The sequence below is a fragment of the Ranitomeya variabilis genome, chromosome 1 (genome assembly GCF_051348905.1).
Source record: "Ranitomeya variabilis isolate aRanVar5 chromosome 1, aRanVar5.hap1, whole genome shotgun sequence".
Taxonomy (NCBI): Eukaryota; Metazoa; Chordata; class Amphibia; order Anura; family Dendrobatidae; genus Ranitomeya; species Ranitomeya variabilis.
The window spans coordinates 563712737-563732502 of record NC_135232.1 but is presented as its reverse complement, the minus strand read 5'-3'; the positions used below and the strand labels follow the sequence as shown (position 1 = coordinate 563732502).

Genomic DNA, 19766 nt, shown 5'->3' with positions numbered 1-19766 from the left:
GTTCATACTTCTATATTAAGTAAAACTGGTAAACAATCATTCTGAGAAATATTTTATTGATTCGTTGTAATTTTTTTGTTAGATAAAAGCCTCCAAACAACTTAAAGACACAGACTTGACAAAAAAAATTACAATTGTACAAAATCTACAATTATAAAGTGCAAGGATCACAGTGCAAATCAGATTCTCCTTACATTTCTCATTACATTTACAAATGTTGCATAGATCAGAACATGTTCCAGAGGGCATCAGGTGGTACATACGCTAAAGTAACATGGATATTCCACCATAGTTTCCTACGTGTTCCAGCAAACTTACAGACGTAGAAAACAATCAGTCAGCCTTCATATACAACCGGATAGTTTTCCTCTCAGCTACTAAAGTTACTAGTGGGAAATAGTACTTCGAAAAAGAAAAAAACAAGTTAAATATTCTCACCACCGGAATCCCCCGCCCCAGAACTATTGAACTGAAAATGACATCACCACTACTGGTGTGTTCGTAAAGCTGAGGCCAGAATGTCATCACTTCCAGTCCAACAGCAAAAGAGCATAGAAAGGATCCCGGTTTTAATTATGAGTTTTCTTCCTCTTATTCAAAAGGATAACTTCCAACTTGTAACTTTAATAATAAAGCAGAAAACTCCTTAAATGAATAAGGATCCAGTCGTAAAATGGTTTCCCTTCGACTTTATAAAAAAAAAAAGTGTCGAGTGTCCTAGCTACATTACCAGCCATAAAGCTGTCAAAATTGATTTCTGAGATAATTGGGTGTCTACAAACTCTGTTGGTATGGCCAGCTTCCACTGTTGCCATTACAAACTTCCACTGGGATTTCTTGTTACCATTATAAACCTCCACCAGGAGCTTTCATTCTAATCATTACAATCCTCCACTGGGCTGGCCACATTACCATTGTTACCATTACAAAGCCCGCTGGGATGACCAGCTTCCCATTGTTACCATTACAAACCTCCACCGGGATAGCCTTTTTCCATTGTTACCTTTACAAACCCCACTGGGATGGCCATTTTCCCATTACAAACCCCACTGGGATGGCTAATTCCCCACGGTTACCATTACGAAACCTCCAACAGGATGGCCAGCTTCCATTATTACCACTACAAACCTCCACTGGAATGGCCAGCTTCCCATTGCTACCATTAGAAAGCCCATTGGAATGGCCAGCTTCCCATTGTTACTATTACTAGCCTCCACACTGGGATGGCCAGCTTCCAATGTTACCATTACAAACCTCCACCAGGATGGCCAGCTTCCATTGTTGCCATTACATTCACTGGGATGGCCAGCTTCCATTGTCACTAGTGATGAGTGAGTGTACTCGTTGCTCGGGTTTTCCCGTGCACGCTCGGGTGGTCTCCGAGTATTTGAGAGTGCTCGGAGATTTAGTTTTTGTTGACACAGCTGTATGATTTGTGGCTGCCTGACTGCCTGAATACACGTGGGGGTTGCCTGGTTGCTAGGGAAAACCCACATGTATTCAAGCTGTCTAGCAGCCGCAAATCATGCAGCTGCGTCAACAAAAACTAAATCTCCGAGCACTCACAAATACTCAGAGACCACCCGAGCAAGCTCAGAGAAACCCGTGCAACGAGTATACTCCCTCATCACTAATTGTCACAATTACAAACCTCCACAGGGATGGCCCGCTTCCTTAATCCCTGAATGTAGAAGTCTACTCAGAAGCCATCATGCTGGAGTGTATCTAAGCAATTCTGTATTTCAGTATTACCAGAAGCCATTTGACAAACCCCATGTGAACTGTAATGTTATTCATGCTAGTTGTTACATTGACTTTCCTAGAAATAGTAAACCAGCAATGAACCAATGCTAAAGACGAACGAAGGCCAGACTTCAGTCTTCTCCAATATGGGTATGGCCATGGGGGGGGGGGCTCCTGGTACAGTTGCTTACAGCTAGACTCACGATTGTGAGAAAGAAAAGGGGGACACACACATCTTTGTGTATATATCTCAGATATGACTGCACAGGATCAAAAGGATATTGGTGATCTTAGTCTCACACTTTTGTGGGTTTTAATCATTTAGTGGTCCTTGAACAACTTGAAAGCAAAGAACAACTGGAGAACTTTAATTCATTTTTCATTAGTGAAGGTGCAAATCAATTTGCAGGACATGGTGCAGTGGCCACATCGTCAACTTTCGCTCGCAGTATGAGCACTGCAATCCGCCTCCTACGTCTCTGCTTTTAATATGCAATAGGAGGACTGCGAACGCTGGCATGTGGGTGTCGTTTCACAGGTCTCTCGGTCAATGGCCACAGATTTCTTATGTTATGGCCACGTGTGACTCCTGGGATTGCATTATGCCAGTGCATCCAGCGATAAGTTGACTGCGATGAACCGGCAATGCCGTATGACTGTCACGGCCATAACATTGGCAACAACAACATATAACCACATTAATACTGATACTTCTAGGCAGCTGCACATAATAAATTCCCAAAACTACAAAAGGTCCAAATACATGTTTGTATTTTCTAAAACTGATTTTACCATTAATACAGGTGCTTTCCAAGATAATTCCCAGCACAGGAGGGAGAAAGGTGTACTCGGTACAATTAACTCATTAAGCTGATTTCTATTTTTCGCAATCCACCAATCATTATATTGTAACTGAGGTTACGATTATATTACCATAAATAAGGTGCAGCACGTACATTAAATATATTTTTCATACACATAAGAACACCAGCTAAATGTAATGGTCAAATTAATAATAAAAAACTAAAAACACCCTTTTAAACAAGAAATCTAAGTTCACACAATGGCATGTTAAGTCACACCAGTGACAATAGTTACTGTATGGCAGATGGGATGCAAACAGCAGAGATCCCAGTACTGATGTTCATGGAAATCTCCCCCACAGCACTCAGTGCCAGGACCTCTGTTTTTGGCATTAGGAGGATGTCGCTGGACCCCATCGCGGTGCCATATATTTTCTATTTATAGATTTGTAGAGTCATTTTCTCAGCAGACAACATCACTAACGACCTTAAGCTGGGTCTTCTATTGCAGCTCAGCCAAATTCTGGAATGTAAAGACCCTTTATATTATTCTTATACAACTTCTTTAATAAAGATAATATGAGGCATTCCAACTTCATGAAATTGAAAATCCAGAAAACATTTCATTGCTTGATATTGATCTGTTAAACGTAATCTTATTACGCTAGTTTATTAGTAAATTCCCAAAATACTCCTATTATCAGAATCACTCCCTTTATAAACGAATACTTTGTCAGTCCACCAGTACAATGCAGCCTGTACTATATCTAAGCAGCTGTGACCATGAAGCCCATGGGAAAACTTAAATTCATACAACTCATTGCTACTTTGCCTATGAGTCACTTAAAGCCAGGCTAGATAGTAACTTCATTATAGTGGTCAAATACGGCTCAGTGCAGCCGCTACGTTGCAGAGTAATGCAAGTAAATCAGATGCATTGAATTGCAATTTAACTTGTTCCGACTTTTTGGAGGCTTGCTTCCCTCGATCTGTGTGGAGCGTTCACCTGGGTTGTGCTGCAATGCCACAGCTGCACAGAGTGATCTTTGTGTAACCTGTGTCACTGCATAAGTCACTGTCCAGCCCCATCATAAAAGACTATTTCCCCCTACTTCATGGCCAAAGCCTGCTTTTTTTTATTTCTGAGCCTGGGAAGACTCCATTAGTTTTAATCATTTGTTGTAAACAGTATTATGTCAGTAATGAATAAACCCTGGATGATCTACCTATATTGCACATCACGTGGTGTAAATGATACATCACACATTATAAAACACCAGTATAAAAGTCGGGCATCTACGGTTAAGCAGTGAGGTAGATCCTTGTCCTATAGTGAATGTTTACCATATAGACCACTGGTCTACAACTGGTGGCTTTTCCAGCAGTTGCTAATCATCAGCTCCCATTGTGCCCCAGACACATGGGCGTGATAACTATATAATAGCTGAAAAGCCGCAGGTTGGAGATCTCAGGTGTAAACCATCCTGAAAAGTGTGCTTCTGATTCACCATGAAATATACAGAAGCTGCTCCCTTTCATCCTGGGTACCTGTTCGAGATGGTGCAATTTCCAAGCCCAGTAGCCATATCAGTAACCAGTTGCTGCTCTTCTTCTGATTAGCTTTCCTGGCATAATGTTATTGTTGCAGAGTGATGAACATGTGACACCGCGCCAGGCTGGTTAATCAAAACAAGAGCCGTTAACACTACAAGGCCCCCATCTGGAGGCTGCAGATCACCAACATGGCCAATGGGTCCTGCAAATCCTAGTTCATCAGTTCCAGTACCAGGTTTACTTGCGGGAGGTATGGCGCTGTGCTGGCTTGGATACTGGAGGGTGCTCTACAAGCCACTTGGAGCAGATGCCTTGTACCACGCTGTCGTTCAGGTTGTGTGCAGCTTGCCAGACTTCCTGTACTAGCTGGATTGCTTTCTCATGCTCCTGCTTAACGGCGGTCAGGTAGGCAGAGCGCATCATTCGGCAAGCAAGAAAGGCCTTGATCTGTGAAAAAAAAGAGCCATTATCAGACAAAACACATCATGACTGGCTGCACAGTGCTACGAGTAATGCTCTAAGTCGGTATTAAAAGGGACATGATTTTTTTCCTTACAGTTAACTGTACACTTACTTTTGTTTCATCACTTTTCATGCCTTGAATCAGCTTTTCCAGCTCCTGAAATCAAATAGTAAAAAAAGAACACAACAAACATGAGTAATCTAGAAGAACACATGGCGCAAAAGTTGATTTACAGTTAGTCATTGATCAGATATTGCATTTATGGTGCCATTTATGACTTTATTCTTAACGTTTGGGACATACAATTTTTCTGGATATATTGCAGTCCCTATTCTCAGACTTTAAAGACTCCAGGTCAAGTGTGTCCAGTATTTCCTCTTATTTTACTGCCGTCGCTCCCCATGGTCATTCTACCAGATATGGATCTTTTTTATTTAGGGTTACTTTTTTTATACACAAGAGGGTTGTGGCACACAAGATCCTCCGAGGCACGTCTTCGGGATGCTCTGCATTATAAAACCATGAGCCTCCTCGTTATAGTCTATAAAAAATAGAAGCAAATACAAAAAAGGCCTATATCTGTGGAAAAGTATGGAGAATTTAAAAAAACAAATGGAAGCCTCAAGAGCAATGGGAATAAAATACCAAAAACTGGCCACTTTATACCTGGTTTCCTTTAAGCAGCTAAAAGAAAATGTGAAGTAGTCTGTGTGCAGCATTGAATGCTGTTTAAAACGAGGATGTCCTTACGAGGCAACCCCCTTTAACACAAAGTGCCTGCCATTCCTTTCCATTCTATGAGGCCCTTACTCTGCTCAGGATTGAGATACACCAGAAACAAAACCATAAACCGCATCTTACATCAGAAGGAACATCAGCCATTTCTTCGACGCATCTCAACAAAATCTTATCGCAGTCCTTCTCTGCGGCGATCCCAGACTCGCTCACACACTTCACCAGCTGCAGAATTTCTGGGTAATTCTCCTGTTGCACCAGTTGCTTGCAAACTTTGCTGTAAACCTTGAAAGCGTCAAGCTGGAAATCCTGGAAATTGGTTGAAATAGAAACATACGGCATCAAATCTATGGCAGCTGTACAGCGGTCACATTCATGCATTTAATTTTTCAAACGCCAAGAAAAGGCTTTTTTTTTATCCCATTACTGGGGGGGGGGGGGTTCTGCTATTTTTATCCTCTTAGTGACATCTCCTGGTTCAGGAGCTGGGCATGTGCTGCCAGCTAGGCTATGAAGCAGTCCCCTGTAATAGTAAATGCTATCCTCTTAAGGTACCGTCACACTAGGCGATATCGCCAGCGATCCGTGACGTTGCAGCGTCCTGCATAGCGATATCGCTATGTTTGGCACGCAGCAGCGATCTGGATCCTGCTGGGATATCGCTGGTTGCAGGGAGAGTGGACGAACTTTCTTTCGTCGCAACTCTCCCGCTGACATCGCTGGATCGCCGTGTGTGACGCCGATCCAGCGATGTCTTCACTGGTATCCATGGTAAACATCGGGTTACTAAGCGCAGGGCCGCGCTTAGTAACCCGATATTTACCATGGATACCATGGTAAAAGTAAAAAAAAAAACCACTACATACTCACCGTCTGTTGTCCGTCATGTCCCCTGGAGCTTGCCGTACTGACTGTCTCAGCGCCGTCCGGCCGTAAAGCAGAGCCCAGCGGTGAACCTGCAGTAACAGCGGTTCACCGCTGGGCACCGCTGTTACGGCCGGCCGGCGCTGAGACACAGTCAGTGCGGCAAGCACCGAGGGACATGAAGGACGACAGAAGGTGCGTATGTAGTGTTTTTTTTTTACATGGGGACTTCGGCATCGCTGAAGACAGTTTCAGCGATGCCGAAGTCGCTTGGTCGCTGGAGAGAGCTGTCTGTGTGACAGCTCCCCAGCGACCACACAGCAACTTACCAGCGATCACGTCGCTGGTCGCGATCGCTGGTAAGTTGCTTAGTGTAACGGCACCTTTAGTGACATCTCCTGGCTCAGGAGCTGGGCATGTGCTGCCAGCTAGGCTATGAAGCAGTCCCCCGTAATAGTAAATGCTATCCTCTTAGCGACATCTGGCTCAGGAGCTGGGCATGTGCTGCCAGCTAGGCTATGAAGCCGTCCCCCGTAATAGTAAATGCTATCCTCTCAGTGACATCTCCTGGCTCAGGAGCTGGGCATGTGCTGCCAGCTAGGCTATGAAGCCGTCCCCCGTAATAGTAAATGCTATCCTCTCAGTGACATCTCCTGGCTCAGGAGCTGGGCATGTGCTGCCAGCTAGGCTATGAAGCCATCCCGTAAGAGTAAATGCTATCCTCTTAGCGACATCTGGCTCAGGAGCTGGGCATGTGCTGCCAGCTAGGCTATGAAGCAGTCCCCTGTAATAGTAAATGCTATCCTCTTAGTGACATCTCCTGGCTCAGGAGCTGGGCATGTGCTGCCAGCTAGGCTATGAAGCCGTCCCCCGTAATAGTAAATGCTATCCTCTTAGCGACATCTCCTGGCTCAGGAGCTGGGCATGTGCTGCCAGCTAGGCTATGAAGCCATCCCGTAAGAGTAAATGCTATCCTCTTAGCGACATCTGGCTCAGGAGCTGGGCATGTGCTGCCAGCTAGGCTATGAAGCAGTCCCCTGTAATAGTAAATGCTATCCTCTTAGCGACATCTCCTGGCTCAGGAGCTGGGCATGTGCTGCCAGCTAGGCTATGAAGCAGTCCCCCGTAATAGTAAATGTTATCCTCTTAGCGACATCTGGCTCAGGAGCTGGGCATGTGCTGCCAGCTAGGCTATGAAGCAGTTCCCCGTAATAGTAAATGCTATCCTCTTAGCGACATCTGGCTCAGGAGCTGGGCATGTGCTGCCAGCTGGGCTATGAAGCCGTCCCCCGTAATAGTAAATGCTATCCTCTTAGTGACATCTCCTGGCTCAGGAGCTGGGCATGTGCTGCCAGCTAGGCTATGAAGCCATCCCGTAACAGTAAATGCTATCCTCTTAGCGACATCTGGCTCAGGAGCTGGGCATGTGCTGCCAGCTGGGCTATGAAGCCGTCCCCCGTAATAGTAAATGCTATCCTCTTAGTGACATCTCCTGGCTCAGGAGCTGGGCATGTGCTGCCAGCTAGGCTATGAAGCCATCCCGTAAGAGTAAATGCTATCCTCTTAGCGACATCTGGCTCAGGAGCTGGGCATGTGCTGCCAGCTAGGCTATGAAGCCGTCCCCCGTAATAGTAAATGCTATCCTCTTAGTGACATCTCCTGGCTCAGGAGCTGGGCATGTGCTGCCAACTAGGCTATGAAGCAGTCCCTCGTAAGAGTAAATGCTATCCTCTTAGTGACATCTGCTGACCCAGGTTCAGGGCATGGGCTGCCAGCTAAGCTATGAAGCCGCCCCCTGTACGAGTAAATGCTATCCTTTTAGTGACATCTCCTGGCTCAGGAGCTGGGCATGTGCTGCCAGCTAGGTTATGAAGTGTCCCGTATGAGTAAATGCTATCCTCTTAGTGACATCTGCTGACCCAGGTGCTGGGCATGTGCTGCCAGCTAGACTATGAAGCCGCCCCGTAAGAGTAAATGCTATCCCCTTAGTGACATCTCTGCTGTCTCAGGAGCTGGGCATATGCTGCCAGCTAGACTATAAAGCTGCCCTGTAAGAGTAAGTGCTATCCTCTTAGATGCCACCGCCAATCGTGATAGAAGCATTTAAGAAGTTAGGAATGAAATGGGTTGAGTCAAACAACCATCAGCCCTCCCTGTGATGCAACTGTGGGGTGACGATGGCTTGTCCAAGCATCCGGGCGCCTACTATAGGCTTGAGGCCCGGCTTCATTGAAAAAAAAAAAAACGACTATATGTAGACACTCATGTGAAGGAGTTCAGAAAATATGGCCAAAATACAGAGAATCCTGGAAGCACGTATGAGACATTACGGATTAAATGAGGATATTACCGATTGTCATCTCACCTGAATTACTCGAAAAGCAATTCCAAACCCTTCTTCTACATTCTTCCCACCTAATATAACCTTGAAAAACAAAGTAAAAAATAAATAATAATAAACTGAATTACATCCTGGATGGCGGTCAACAAGCATGAGCATAGAGACGAGGCAGATCTACTAGAAAAGTGCCTGCAAGCGTGTGTTCACATTACGATCGTTTTGTCGGCAAAGTTTCTTACCCTGCTGGCCACATCTAACATCATGGCACTGTGTCCAAACAGCGTGGGCGGCTGCTTGTCATACACGTGTGCGCTCTGCAAACTCTCACATCTCTGCAGGAACTTGGTGATTTCCATCTGAAGCTCAACAGTGTTGATGTGCCTGGAAGACAATAAGAAGCGGTCTCACTGCAGTGCGAGTTCATTACTTCTTTCCTGGGATTTTCATCTATTTATATCAGCTTTTAATGTTAAACATTGTGGAGAAGAATAGTTAAAGATGACTTTTTAAAAAATAGTTTTATATTTCTATCTATAAAAGTAAAAAACTCTGCAGTGGTCTCGTTATCACAGAAAGGGTTACAATAAGCTGATTAGCTGATGTGTTACTGAGGATCACACTATTCACGATAGATGATATACACACACACACACACAACATACTAACGCTCTGGAGGAATTACCTGGACACGTCACTAGAAGACATTTTTTTTCGAAAAGTGTCAAACGATTTTTTCCTGTTGCTTCGGGACACTTCTTGTAAATAGATTTTTAGGTGGTCCTTGGATTTCACCAGCCATGTTTGATTGTTACCCAAGTCCCGGTAGCTTTTAGCTTTCAGTGTGAAAAATCGAATGCAGGTCATGGCAGCGCGTACATGGTCCTGTGATAAATAAAGTCACAGATCAGAAGAAGTACAAGTCAGGATTCCAGGGCAGAGTTAGACTGGCTCATACAGGAGTGTATTCTAGAGTGATGTGCACCCACCCGCACCCCCGCATGTTCGGCAGATGCATGGGGCCTTCTAGCATTCCAGATCCCGTGAAGACATGCATGTGACCTCTCATGTAACAAGGTCCCCCTTCTTGTACCAATGTCATCCATCCTGGCCCCTTCCAGGTATGATAACCTCCATCCTGGGCCTTTTCCTGGTATAATGTCCACTATCCTGAGCCCCTTACAGTAATAACGTTCCCCATCTCAGTATGAGGTCTCCATCCTGGACCACATCCTGGTATAATGTCATGCAGCGTGGGTCCCCTCTCAGTAGGTCTCAGTTTCCTGGCATAATATCCTAGGTCCCCTCTCAGTAGGTCTCAGTTTCTTAATATAATATCCTAGGTCCCCTCTCAGTAGGTCTCAGTTTCCTGGTATAATATCCTAGGTCCCCTCTCAGTAGGTCTCAGTTTCCTGGTATAATATCCTAGGTCCCCTCTCAGTAGGTCTCAGTTTCTTAATATAATATCCTAGGTCCCCTCTCAGTAGGTCTCAGTTTCCTGGTATAATATCCTAGGTCCCCTCTCAGTAGGTCTCAGTTTCCTGGTATAATATCCTAGGTCCCCTCTCAGTAGGTCTCAGTTTCCTGGTATAATATCCTAGGTCCCCTCTCAGTAGGTCTCAGTTTCCTGGTATAATATCCTAGGTCCCCTCTCAGTAGGTCTCAGTTTCCTGGTATAATATCCTAGGTCCCCTCTCAGTAGGTCTCAGTTTCTTAATATAATATCCTAGGTCCCCTCTCAGTAGGTCTCAGTTTCCTGGTATAATATCCTAGGTCCCCTCTCAGTAGGTCTCAGTTTCCTGGTATAATATCCTAGGTCCCCTCTCAGTAGGTCTCAGTTTCCTGGTATAATGGCCCCAATCCTGGTATAATGTCATGCAGCGCGGGTCAACCTTGGCAGGTCTCCATTTCCTGGTATAATATCCTAGGTCCCGTCTCGGTAGGTCTCAGTTTCCTGGTATAATGTCCCCAATCCTGGTATAATGCCATGAAGTGCGGGTCCCTCTTGGTAGGTCTCCATTTCCTGATATAATGGCCTCCATTCTGGGACCCTTTCAGTAATTTATGTCCCCAATTCTGGTATAATGTGCCCCATCCTGGGCTTCTTCCAGTAATAATGCCCTTGTTCTGCGATTTTTTTTTTTTTCAAAAAATGTGGGCGGCACAGGTCCAGTCACACCCTGCAACAGAGATTGTTACACCCCTGAGTGCAGACAAGCGTTTTAAGCTTGTCCTGATATAGGACATAATAGTGTTGGAGTTCCCATGTATGGAGCGGTTTCCAGAGCTGAGCCAGCATCATATCAGGCAGATGCCAGCACCTGTATGCAAGAGCAGCAACCGCTGTGGTTTACTTTAATGCCGGTCAAAATCTGACAGTGTCACTTAATATTTAGAGTGGTGCAATTGTGTCATGTGCCTATCACAGCGCCCATTGCGTCCCTTCATCACCCATGATGTGATTGCGGGGTGCCAATGGGTAATCCTGTCAACTGAGGGCCTGCTGAAGACCTCCATGCCTGCCATCTTAATTCTCCTGTGAAATGTAGCCTTCTTGCAGGAGGCTAAAGCAAAACAAATTAAAAATAAATATACATACATACATACATACATACATACATACATACATATACATACATACAAATAGTAAAAAATCCTCACCCGCCCCGGTTTCCCAGTTTAGAAATTATAAGCATATTTGTCATCTAGTAAAGCAAAATTATTTAACATGTAAACGTTGTAAAGACAACAACATTCTAACCCTACAAAAATGTAACAAAAAGCAATGAAAACCCTTTTATTAACCCATGATTGTACCAATAAAAACTACAGCATGGCACGCAAAAAAAAAAACCAAAAAGCCCTCACTCAGCTCCATAGACACAAACTATTTTTTTTTATATATACTGCCGTAACGTATACAACTTAATGAAATACGTAAGGTCAAAAAATACTGGTGGAACAGCACTTTCACCATTTCATCTCACTTGGCATTGTTTTTCATATGTCAAATTCTGTTCCTCCAGAAAATGTATGAATACCGGTGTGTTAAAAACTGTACGTTATCAATTCCCTTATTGGAGGATTCAGTCTCTTCCCCTTCAGCTTTGATGGGACAGTGTCACACTATGCAGGTATACACCCCTTCCCCCCCTTTGGATTACGTATTCAGCCCTCCCCCTCCGTATTCTGTATTCAGCCCTCCCCCTCCGTATTCCGCATACACCCCTCCCCCCTGGATTCCGCATACACCCCTCCCCCTCTGGCATACACAATCAGATGTGGGGGGTGGAGAGGGGTGCATATGTATACAAGCCTCCCGTCGGATCATATATACACCCCTCCCTTCAGATTACATATACACCCCCTTCTGGTTATCACCATGTATGCAGCCTTGCTGAAGGACCCCAGTGATTGCCTTTCTTAAGGCCTTTAACAGAATACAGGCTGCAATGGGCGACTGCATCGATGGTGGTTATAACCTCACCTTCATAAACAGTTGTAGCTCATACAAGATGTTATAGTAGCTCTTTTGCTGGAGATGTTTGCAGGCTTCGATCAGGTAGGTGCTCCAACTCTCTAGAGAAGAGTCGATCGATTCCAGCATAGTTTCCAGAGTTTGCAGCTTGCCACTTTCATAGCTGGACACAAAAATGCCTTCTATGAAAATATCTCCGGGACATTCCTAGGAGAAACGGGCAAAAAAAGGATGTAGATCAGCTTGAACAATGGGCAGTCACTAATAAAATGGTATTTAAAAGGGAGAAATGCAAGATTCTACATCTGGGCAAAAAAACGAAAATTACATCTACAGAATTGGAGGAATAGAACTAAGCAACAGCACGTGTGAAAAAGACTTGGGTATACTAATAGATCACAGACTGCCCATGAGTCAACAGTGTGATGCAGCAGCAAAAAAGCCAAACACAGTTCTTGGATGTAATAAGAGAAGCACAGAGTCTAGGTCAAGTGAAGTAATTATCCCCCTCTACTCCTCCTTGCTTAGGCCTCACCTTGAATACTGTGTCCAGTTCTGGGCACCACATTTTAAAAAAGACATTGAAAAACTGTCCTAAGACAGTATGTTGTAAAAAAGTATGTCCTAACGGTTAAAGGATCTGGGAATGTTTAGCTTACAAAAAAGAAGCCTAAGAGGAGATTTATTAGCTGTCTACAAGTATCTGAAGGGATGTCATAGTGTAGAGGGATCATCATTATCTTAATTTGCACATGGAAACCACAAGAAGCAATGAAATGAAACTGAAAGGGAGAAGATACAGATTAGACATAAGAAAAAAACTATTTAACAGTGAGGATGATCAATGAGTGGAACAGGCTGCCATGAGAGGTGGCAAGTTCTCCTTCAATGGAAGTCTCTAAAACAGAGGCTGGACAGACATCTGTCTGGGATGGTTAGTGAATCCTGCATTGAGAAGAGGGTTGGACACTATGACCCAGGAGGTCCCTTCCAACTCTAACATTCCATGATTCTAATCCAATGACAACAAACATCAGGAGAGGCTTATAAAAAACACAACCAATGTGGCTACCAGATCAGAGTGCTTTCAGCTCAACTCTAGTGTTTGTGCCAGTTTTGAGGACCCGAATTAAAATCTACTGGGCTTCTACTGGCACATAATTAAACGCTACCTTGTTCAGCAAGTGCAGCAAAGCGTCTCGCATCAGGTCATGTCTCATGTAGAACTGTATGATGCCCAGGTGTGTGCCATACGTGTGCAGGTAATATAGGCACTCCTGGTAGTATGCATTATTTTGGATCTTCCCCTCCGGCATCATCTCGTACCACAGGCAACGTGCTTTTAATGTCACTTCCAGTTCTTTCAAGGTGGCAAAATATTCATCATCTTTCTGCAATAAAGAAGCAAACATGGCCTCTAGTAGAATATAAACACATCAAAAACAACAAGAAGGGCACAGGAGGAGATCAAAATGTAACCTATTGTGTCAAAAAGTGTTGGATGGGAGTGATGTCCAGGCTGTGCGGCTGTCCAATTTCATCCACCAAACTCCCCCAATGGTGTATTTATGACCCTTGTGCACTGGGAACAGTCATGGGGAACAAAGAAGGACTTCCCCAAACTGTTCCCACAAAATTGAAAGTTAAAATTATCCACAATGTCTTCTGCTTAAGGATTACGATTTCTCTTGGCAAACTAGGGGTCCGAGGCCGACCCCTGAAAAACAAGCGCACAACATTATCCTTCTCCACCAAACTGTACAGAGACACAACACAGGGGGCCACGTTCACCAAACCCAGACTCATCCATCAGATGCCAGATCGAGAAGAAATTTCCTCCTGAGTCCAGTGGTGGCGCTTTACACCACTCCATCCGATGCTTGGCATGATGCTTGGTGATGAACGGATGCATGCAGCTGCTCAGCCATGAAGCTCCCGGAGGAGCGCAGTGTTTGTGCCGATGTTAATACCGACAGAGGTGTGGACTCTACAGTTATGGAATCAGCAGAGTGGTGGTGATTAATACAAGCTTGAGTACAAGCTCGGATAAAGTGTTGTTATCTGAGCGTGCTCAAGTGCTAACAGTGTGTTCGAACAATATGTTAGAGTCCCCACGACTACATGCCTTGTGGCTGCTTGACAGCCGCAACACATGCAGTGATTGCCTGTTTGTTAGGCAGGCCATGCATGTGTTGAGGCTGTCTAACAGCCATGAGACATGCAGGCACAGGGACTCGGAACATTTTTCGAGCACGCTGAAGACTCTTTTAGCACCCAAGCATGTTCGGATAACACCTTATCAGAGCACGTTCGCTCATCACTAGTGTTGACTTTTTTGTGCTCTGCTCTTCAGCACGTCCGCCCTGTAAATTTATGCCGCTCAGTTGCTGCGGTTCCTTCTACCTCTCAATAATATCACACACAGGTGATGGGGGAAGATTTAGGAAAGAGGAAATGTCATAAATGGACTTGTTACACCGGTAGCTTATATTACAGGACCGTGCTGGTATCTGTGAGCTCTGCACCACCAGCCATTGTTACATGGTAATAAAGGCAAATGGCATGGTGGGGGATCAAATCTAATATATAAAGCTGAATGTGTGTGTGTGTGTATGTATGTATGTATGTATGTATGTCCGGGATTGGCATCTGAACCGTAGCAGCTACAGCCACAAAATTTTGCACAGTCACACGTCTGGACCCCGAGAGCGTCATAGGCTATGTTGTGAGGTGAAATTTTAACCCCGCGCTTTCCAATTCACCAAACAATTTTGCCCCTATCTACATAATGGGGAAAAAGTGAAAGGAAAAGTGTTGGAGGCGTCGCAGCTACAGGCACAAAATTTTGCACAGTCACACGTCTGGACCCTGAGAGCGTCAAAGCTATATTGTGAGGTGAAATTTTAACCCCGCGCTTTCCAAGTCACCAAACAATTTTGCCCCTATCTACATAATGGGGAAAAAATGAAAGGAAAAGTGTTGGAGGCAAATTAACAGCTGCCAGATGTGAACAAGGGGGACTTAAAGAATGACAGCGATGGCACCAAAGAGTATATACTGTACAGTTGCTAAGGTGGGGCCCCAACATGGGATAATCACACCACCACGGGGATATGAACACACACACAAAATGCGCCACACACTACCACGTGCTCGAACACATATACCACCCTCAGTGCACATTTCACCACACATACACCAACCTCGCCACATAAAAGTAGAAACACAAAAGTCGCCGCTCAAAACTCGCCACGCGCAAAACTCTCCACATGCAAAACTCGCCACACGTGCAAAACTCGCCACACGCAAAACTTGCACACGCAGAAAAATTGCCACACGCAGAAAAATTGCCACATGCACAAAAGTTGCAACACATGCAAAAGTTGCCTCACACAAAACTTGCACATACTCAAAAGGCACCACACATAAAACTCGCCACGCGCAAAACTCGCCATGCGCAAAACTTGCTGCACACAACTTGCTACACTAACCTGTCACATGCAACTCGACACACAAAAAGTTGCTACACGCATGTCGCCACACAAAACTCATCTCACAAAAGTCCCTACATGCATGTCGCCACACGCAACTCAACACACACAACTTGACACACGAAACTCGCCCTAAAACACACACAAGTCTGGTATCCTTCAAAAATAAAAATCTGATTAATAAGCAGACAAACTACAAGAGCAACAAATGTACCATATAGGAATCCGGCAGCTGTCAGTCACATGACCAGTCTATTATGTGTATGTGTGAGCTAATATATACTGCCAGGGGGTGGGCTTACTGTTGGCTGGGGATTTATCAGGCTGCCATTTTAGCTTACAAATACTGAGGTAAAAATACTGACCAAATAACGTGTGAACGAGGGCTAATACAGGAGGAGATGGCATACAGCTATATACTATATACAGGAGATGACACACAGGTATATACTATTTACAGGGGAGATGACACACAGGTATATACTATATACAGGAGGAGATGACACACAGATATATACTATATACAGGAGAGATGACACACAGGTATATACTATATAGAGGAGGAGATGACATACAGGTACATACTACATACAGGAGGAGATGACATACAGGTATATACTATATACAGGAGGAGATGACACACAGGTATATACTATATACAGGAGCAGATTACCTACAGGTATATAGTATATACAGGAGGAGATGACACAGGTATATGCTATGTATAGGAGGAGATGACATACAGGTATATACTATATACAGGAGATGACACACAGATATATACTATATATAGGTGAGATGACACACAGGTATATACTATATACAGGAGATTACATACAGGTATATCTAATATATAAAGCTGAATGTGTGTATGTATGTATGTGTGTATGTCCGGGATTGGCATCTGTACCGTCGCAGCTACAGCCACAAAATTTTGCACAGTCACACGTCTGGACCCCGAGAGCGTCATAGGCTATGTTGTGAGGTGAAATTTTAACCCCGCGCGTTCCAATTCACCAAACAATTTTGCTCCTATCTACATAATGGGGAAAAAGTGAAGGGAAAAGTGTTGGAGGAAAATTGACAGCTGCCAGATGTGAACAATGAGGACTTAAAGAATGAGAGCGATGGCGACAAAGAGTATATACCGTACAGTTGCTAAGGTGGGGCCCCGACATGGGATACTCACCACACACGGGGATATGAACACAAAAACAAAATGCGCCACACACTACCACGTGCTTGAACACATATACCACCCTCAGCACACATTTCACCACACACACACACCAACCTCGCCACATAAAAGTCGAAACACAAAAGTCACCACTCAAAACTCGCTACATGCAAAACTCGCCATATGCAAAACTAGGCTCACGCAAAACTCGCCACACGTGCAAAACTCACCTCATGGAAAACTCACCTCATGCAAAACTTGCACACACAGAAAAATTGCCACATGTACAAAAGTTGCACCACATGCAAAAGTTGCCTCACACAAAACTTGCACATACTCAAAATGCACCACACATAAAACTCGCCACGCGCAAAACTCGCCATGCACAAATCTTGCTGCACACAACTTGCTACACTAACCTGTCACATGCAACTCAACACACAAAATGTTGCTACACGCATGTCGCCACACAAAACTCATCTCACAAAAGTCGCTACATGCATGTCGCCACACGCAACTCAACACACACAACTTGACACATAAAACTCGCCCTAAAACACACACAAGTCTGGTATTGTCCTTCAAAAATAAAAATCTGATTAATAAGCAAACTACAAGAGCAACAAATGTACCATATAGGAAATACGGCAGCTGTCAGTCACATGACCAGTCTATTATGTGTATGTGTGAGCTAATATATACTGCCAGGGGGGAGGGCTTCCTGTTGGCTGGGGATTTATCAGGCTGCCAATAGCAACCAATCACAGCTCAGCTTCTATTTTGCTACAGTTAATTAACCTGAGCTCTGATTGGTTAATATAGGCAACAAAGACATTCTCAGTATAACAAAGCTAATATATGTTGTGAAATGCTTCTATTTGCTTAGTTTTTGCCTTTTAATAATTACATTTCTATCTATTTGTTTTGTGGTTTTTGTGTGCAGAATAAATTTTTGTTAACACATTCTATTTTGCTAACAGCAGTCATTAACCCGGGCGAAGCCGGGTAGTACAGCTAGTGTTCTATAATGGCGGAGGAAGGGCCAGATGTTATACAACGAGACAATGGACTTCATGAGAAACCTGAATTCAATGAATAAAAGAAATCGATCAGCAGGTTTTGCTAATCTGAGAGCAAAACGAAGGGGTAGAGACTGATTCCAGTGATGTATCACAATACTGTTTTTCAGTTTAATAAAAATCAGTGTTTTATCAGTAGGAGATTATCACTACAGAACTAGGCGTCTCCTGCCTTCTGGTCCAACTATGTCCTCAGCACTGATTAGCATGTGTCAATGTACAGTGTACACAAAGCAGCCAATCAGTTGTGTGGGGGAGGTCATATACACAAAGCAGCCAATCAGTGGGGTGGGCAGGGTTCTACAGAACTCAGCATTCCGAGCTCTGCAGCAGAAAAATGCCAAGGTTACTTACATACACAAAACAACAACTCTATAATGAACACCAACACAGTGAAAGAAAGAAAAAAAATGAGTGTGTGTGTGTGTGTGTGTGTGTGTGTGCGTGCGTGCGTGTGTGTAGGGGAGGGGGGATATACAGGTGCTGTCATGGGTTCTGGAAAAAACAACATTTGCCCATCTCCAATCTTCTGGGACTTCTGTTCTTCAGGATTTTTCAAAGATTCTTGTTAGTGGTTCTGCAATTTCCTCTGCTAACTCTTTCAGTACCCTAGGATGTAATTTATCTGGACCTGTAGATTTAAATTAGCCAAGTGTTTCCTCGCCATCTCTGTTTATAGATAGTGTTGATTCTTTTATTCCTTCGATGGCACTATGAAGATCAGTTGATGTTACAATAGCTTCCTTAGAGAACACAGAAGCAAAATAGGAATTTATAAGTTTGGCCTTCGCAACATGATTTTTGACCATTTCATCCTGTAAAAATCCTACAGCATCTTTGACTTTTCTTTTGACATACCAACAACGTTTTACGGTTTTTGGTCTCCCTTGTAAGCCTCACTTCATTACTGTCTTTAGCTCTTTTAACTCTTGCCTTGCATTCCCTGCAAACAGCATTATACTCTTCTTTAGATATGCCCCCTTCCACCCATTTAATGTACATTTCTTTTTTTCTTTTTAAAAATTGATTATGTCCTGTGTGCATCCATCCTGGTATCTTTAAATGCTTCAAATTCTTCCTTATTTTTAGGACTGTTACTGATTATGGGTTGAGAACCTCATTTAGCAAAATCTCACATCCTTCTTGGACATTTCTATCCCTTAGAACATCCCGCCATTGGATCTTTCCAACCCTCTTTCGGAGTCCATTAAAATCTGCCTTTCTGAAGTCCAACCTTGAAGTCCTCGCTGGTCTTCCTCTTCTTGAAATCCAATCTTCGAGGATAGCATGATCGCTGCCTCCTAAATTCCCAGCCACCTTTACTTAAACCATTTCCTTCGCTGTTGGTAAGAATTAGGTTCAAGATGGAAGATCCTCTTGTTCTCTCTTCTACCTCTTTAAAGATAAAGTGGTCTGAGAAAGAAGATGAGAATTTTGTGGACCCATTACGTTTGCCTGTGAGATTCCCAATAAATATCTGGATAGTCGAAATCTTCTATGTTCAGTATGTCGTACTTTTTGAGGACAGACATCTACTGTAAAAATAGGTCATTCATATCTTCAGTCTGTCCAGGTGGCCTATAGTATACATTTACAATAGTGTCCTTTCTGTTCTTCTCTGCTTGTATCCTTACTAACAGTTTCTACAGAGCTGCCAGTCACTGAAGATTGGAGATATATATTTTCCTAACATACAATGCAACAACTCCTCCCCTCTTGCTAATCCTGTTTATAATATATAAGTTGTAGCCTTCACAGTTTGTATTCAAATTATGTGAATCATCCCACCAAGTTTCAGTGATGCCTATGACATCAAAGCTCTCTTCCTGTGTTATCAGCTCCAATTCTTCTTGTTTGTTTCCCATACTCTGAATTTGTATAGACACATTTTAGTTTGTAGTCGGTTACTTTTGCTCCACTATTTTCATTCAGAATATATGTCATTGTTCTTTAATTCCTCTTTTAATAGCAGGGTTATAAAAGAACTCATTAGCTGCATTTAAAGCTTTCCTGAGGAGTGTAGCAAGGCATCTACCAAATG

General features: G+C 43.7%; 1 protein-coding gene across 2 annotated transcripts in view; it reads right to left on the bottom strand.

The window, feature by feature from the left end:
• Positions 1–1914: 1914 nt before the first annotated feature.
• ZFYVE26 (zinc finger FYVE-type containing 26) overlaps positions 1915–19766 on the bottom strand; it is a 373042-nt gene continuing 355190 nt past the window's right edge. For both annotated transcript variants that reach the window (XM_077256962.1, XM_077256969.1), the window contains 8 exons: positions 13151–13369; positions 11988–12185; positions 9186–9385; positions 8743–8884; positions 8528–8587; positions 5425–5607; positions 4675–4719; positions 1915–4547 (listed from right to left, as the gene is read on the bottom strand). In XM_077256962.1, coding sequence (XP_077113077.1) covers positions 4338–4547; positions 4675–4719; positions 5425–5607; positions 8528–8587; positions 8743–8884; positions 9186–9385; positions 11988–12185; positions 13151–13369 — 1257 coding nt within the window. In that variant the 3' untranslated portion in view covers positions 1915–4337. The remainder of the gene's footprint in view (positions 4548–4674; positions 4720–5424; positions 5608–8527; positions 8588–8742; positions 8885–9185; positions 9386–11987; positions 12186–13150; positions 13370–19766) is intronic.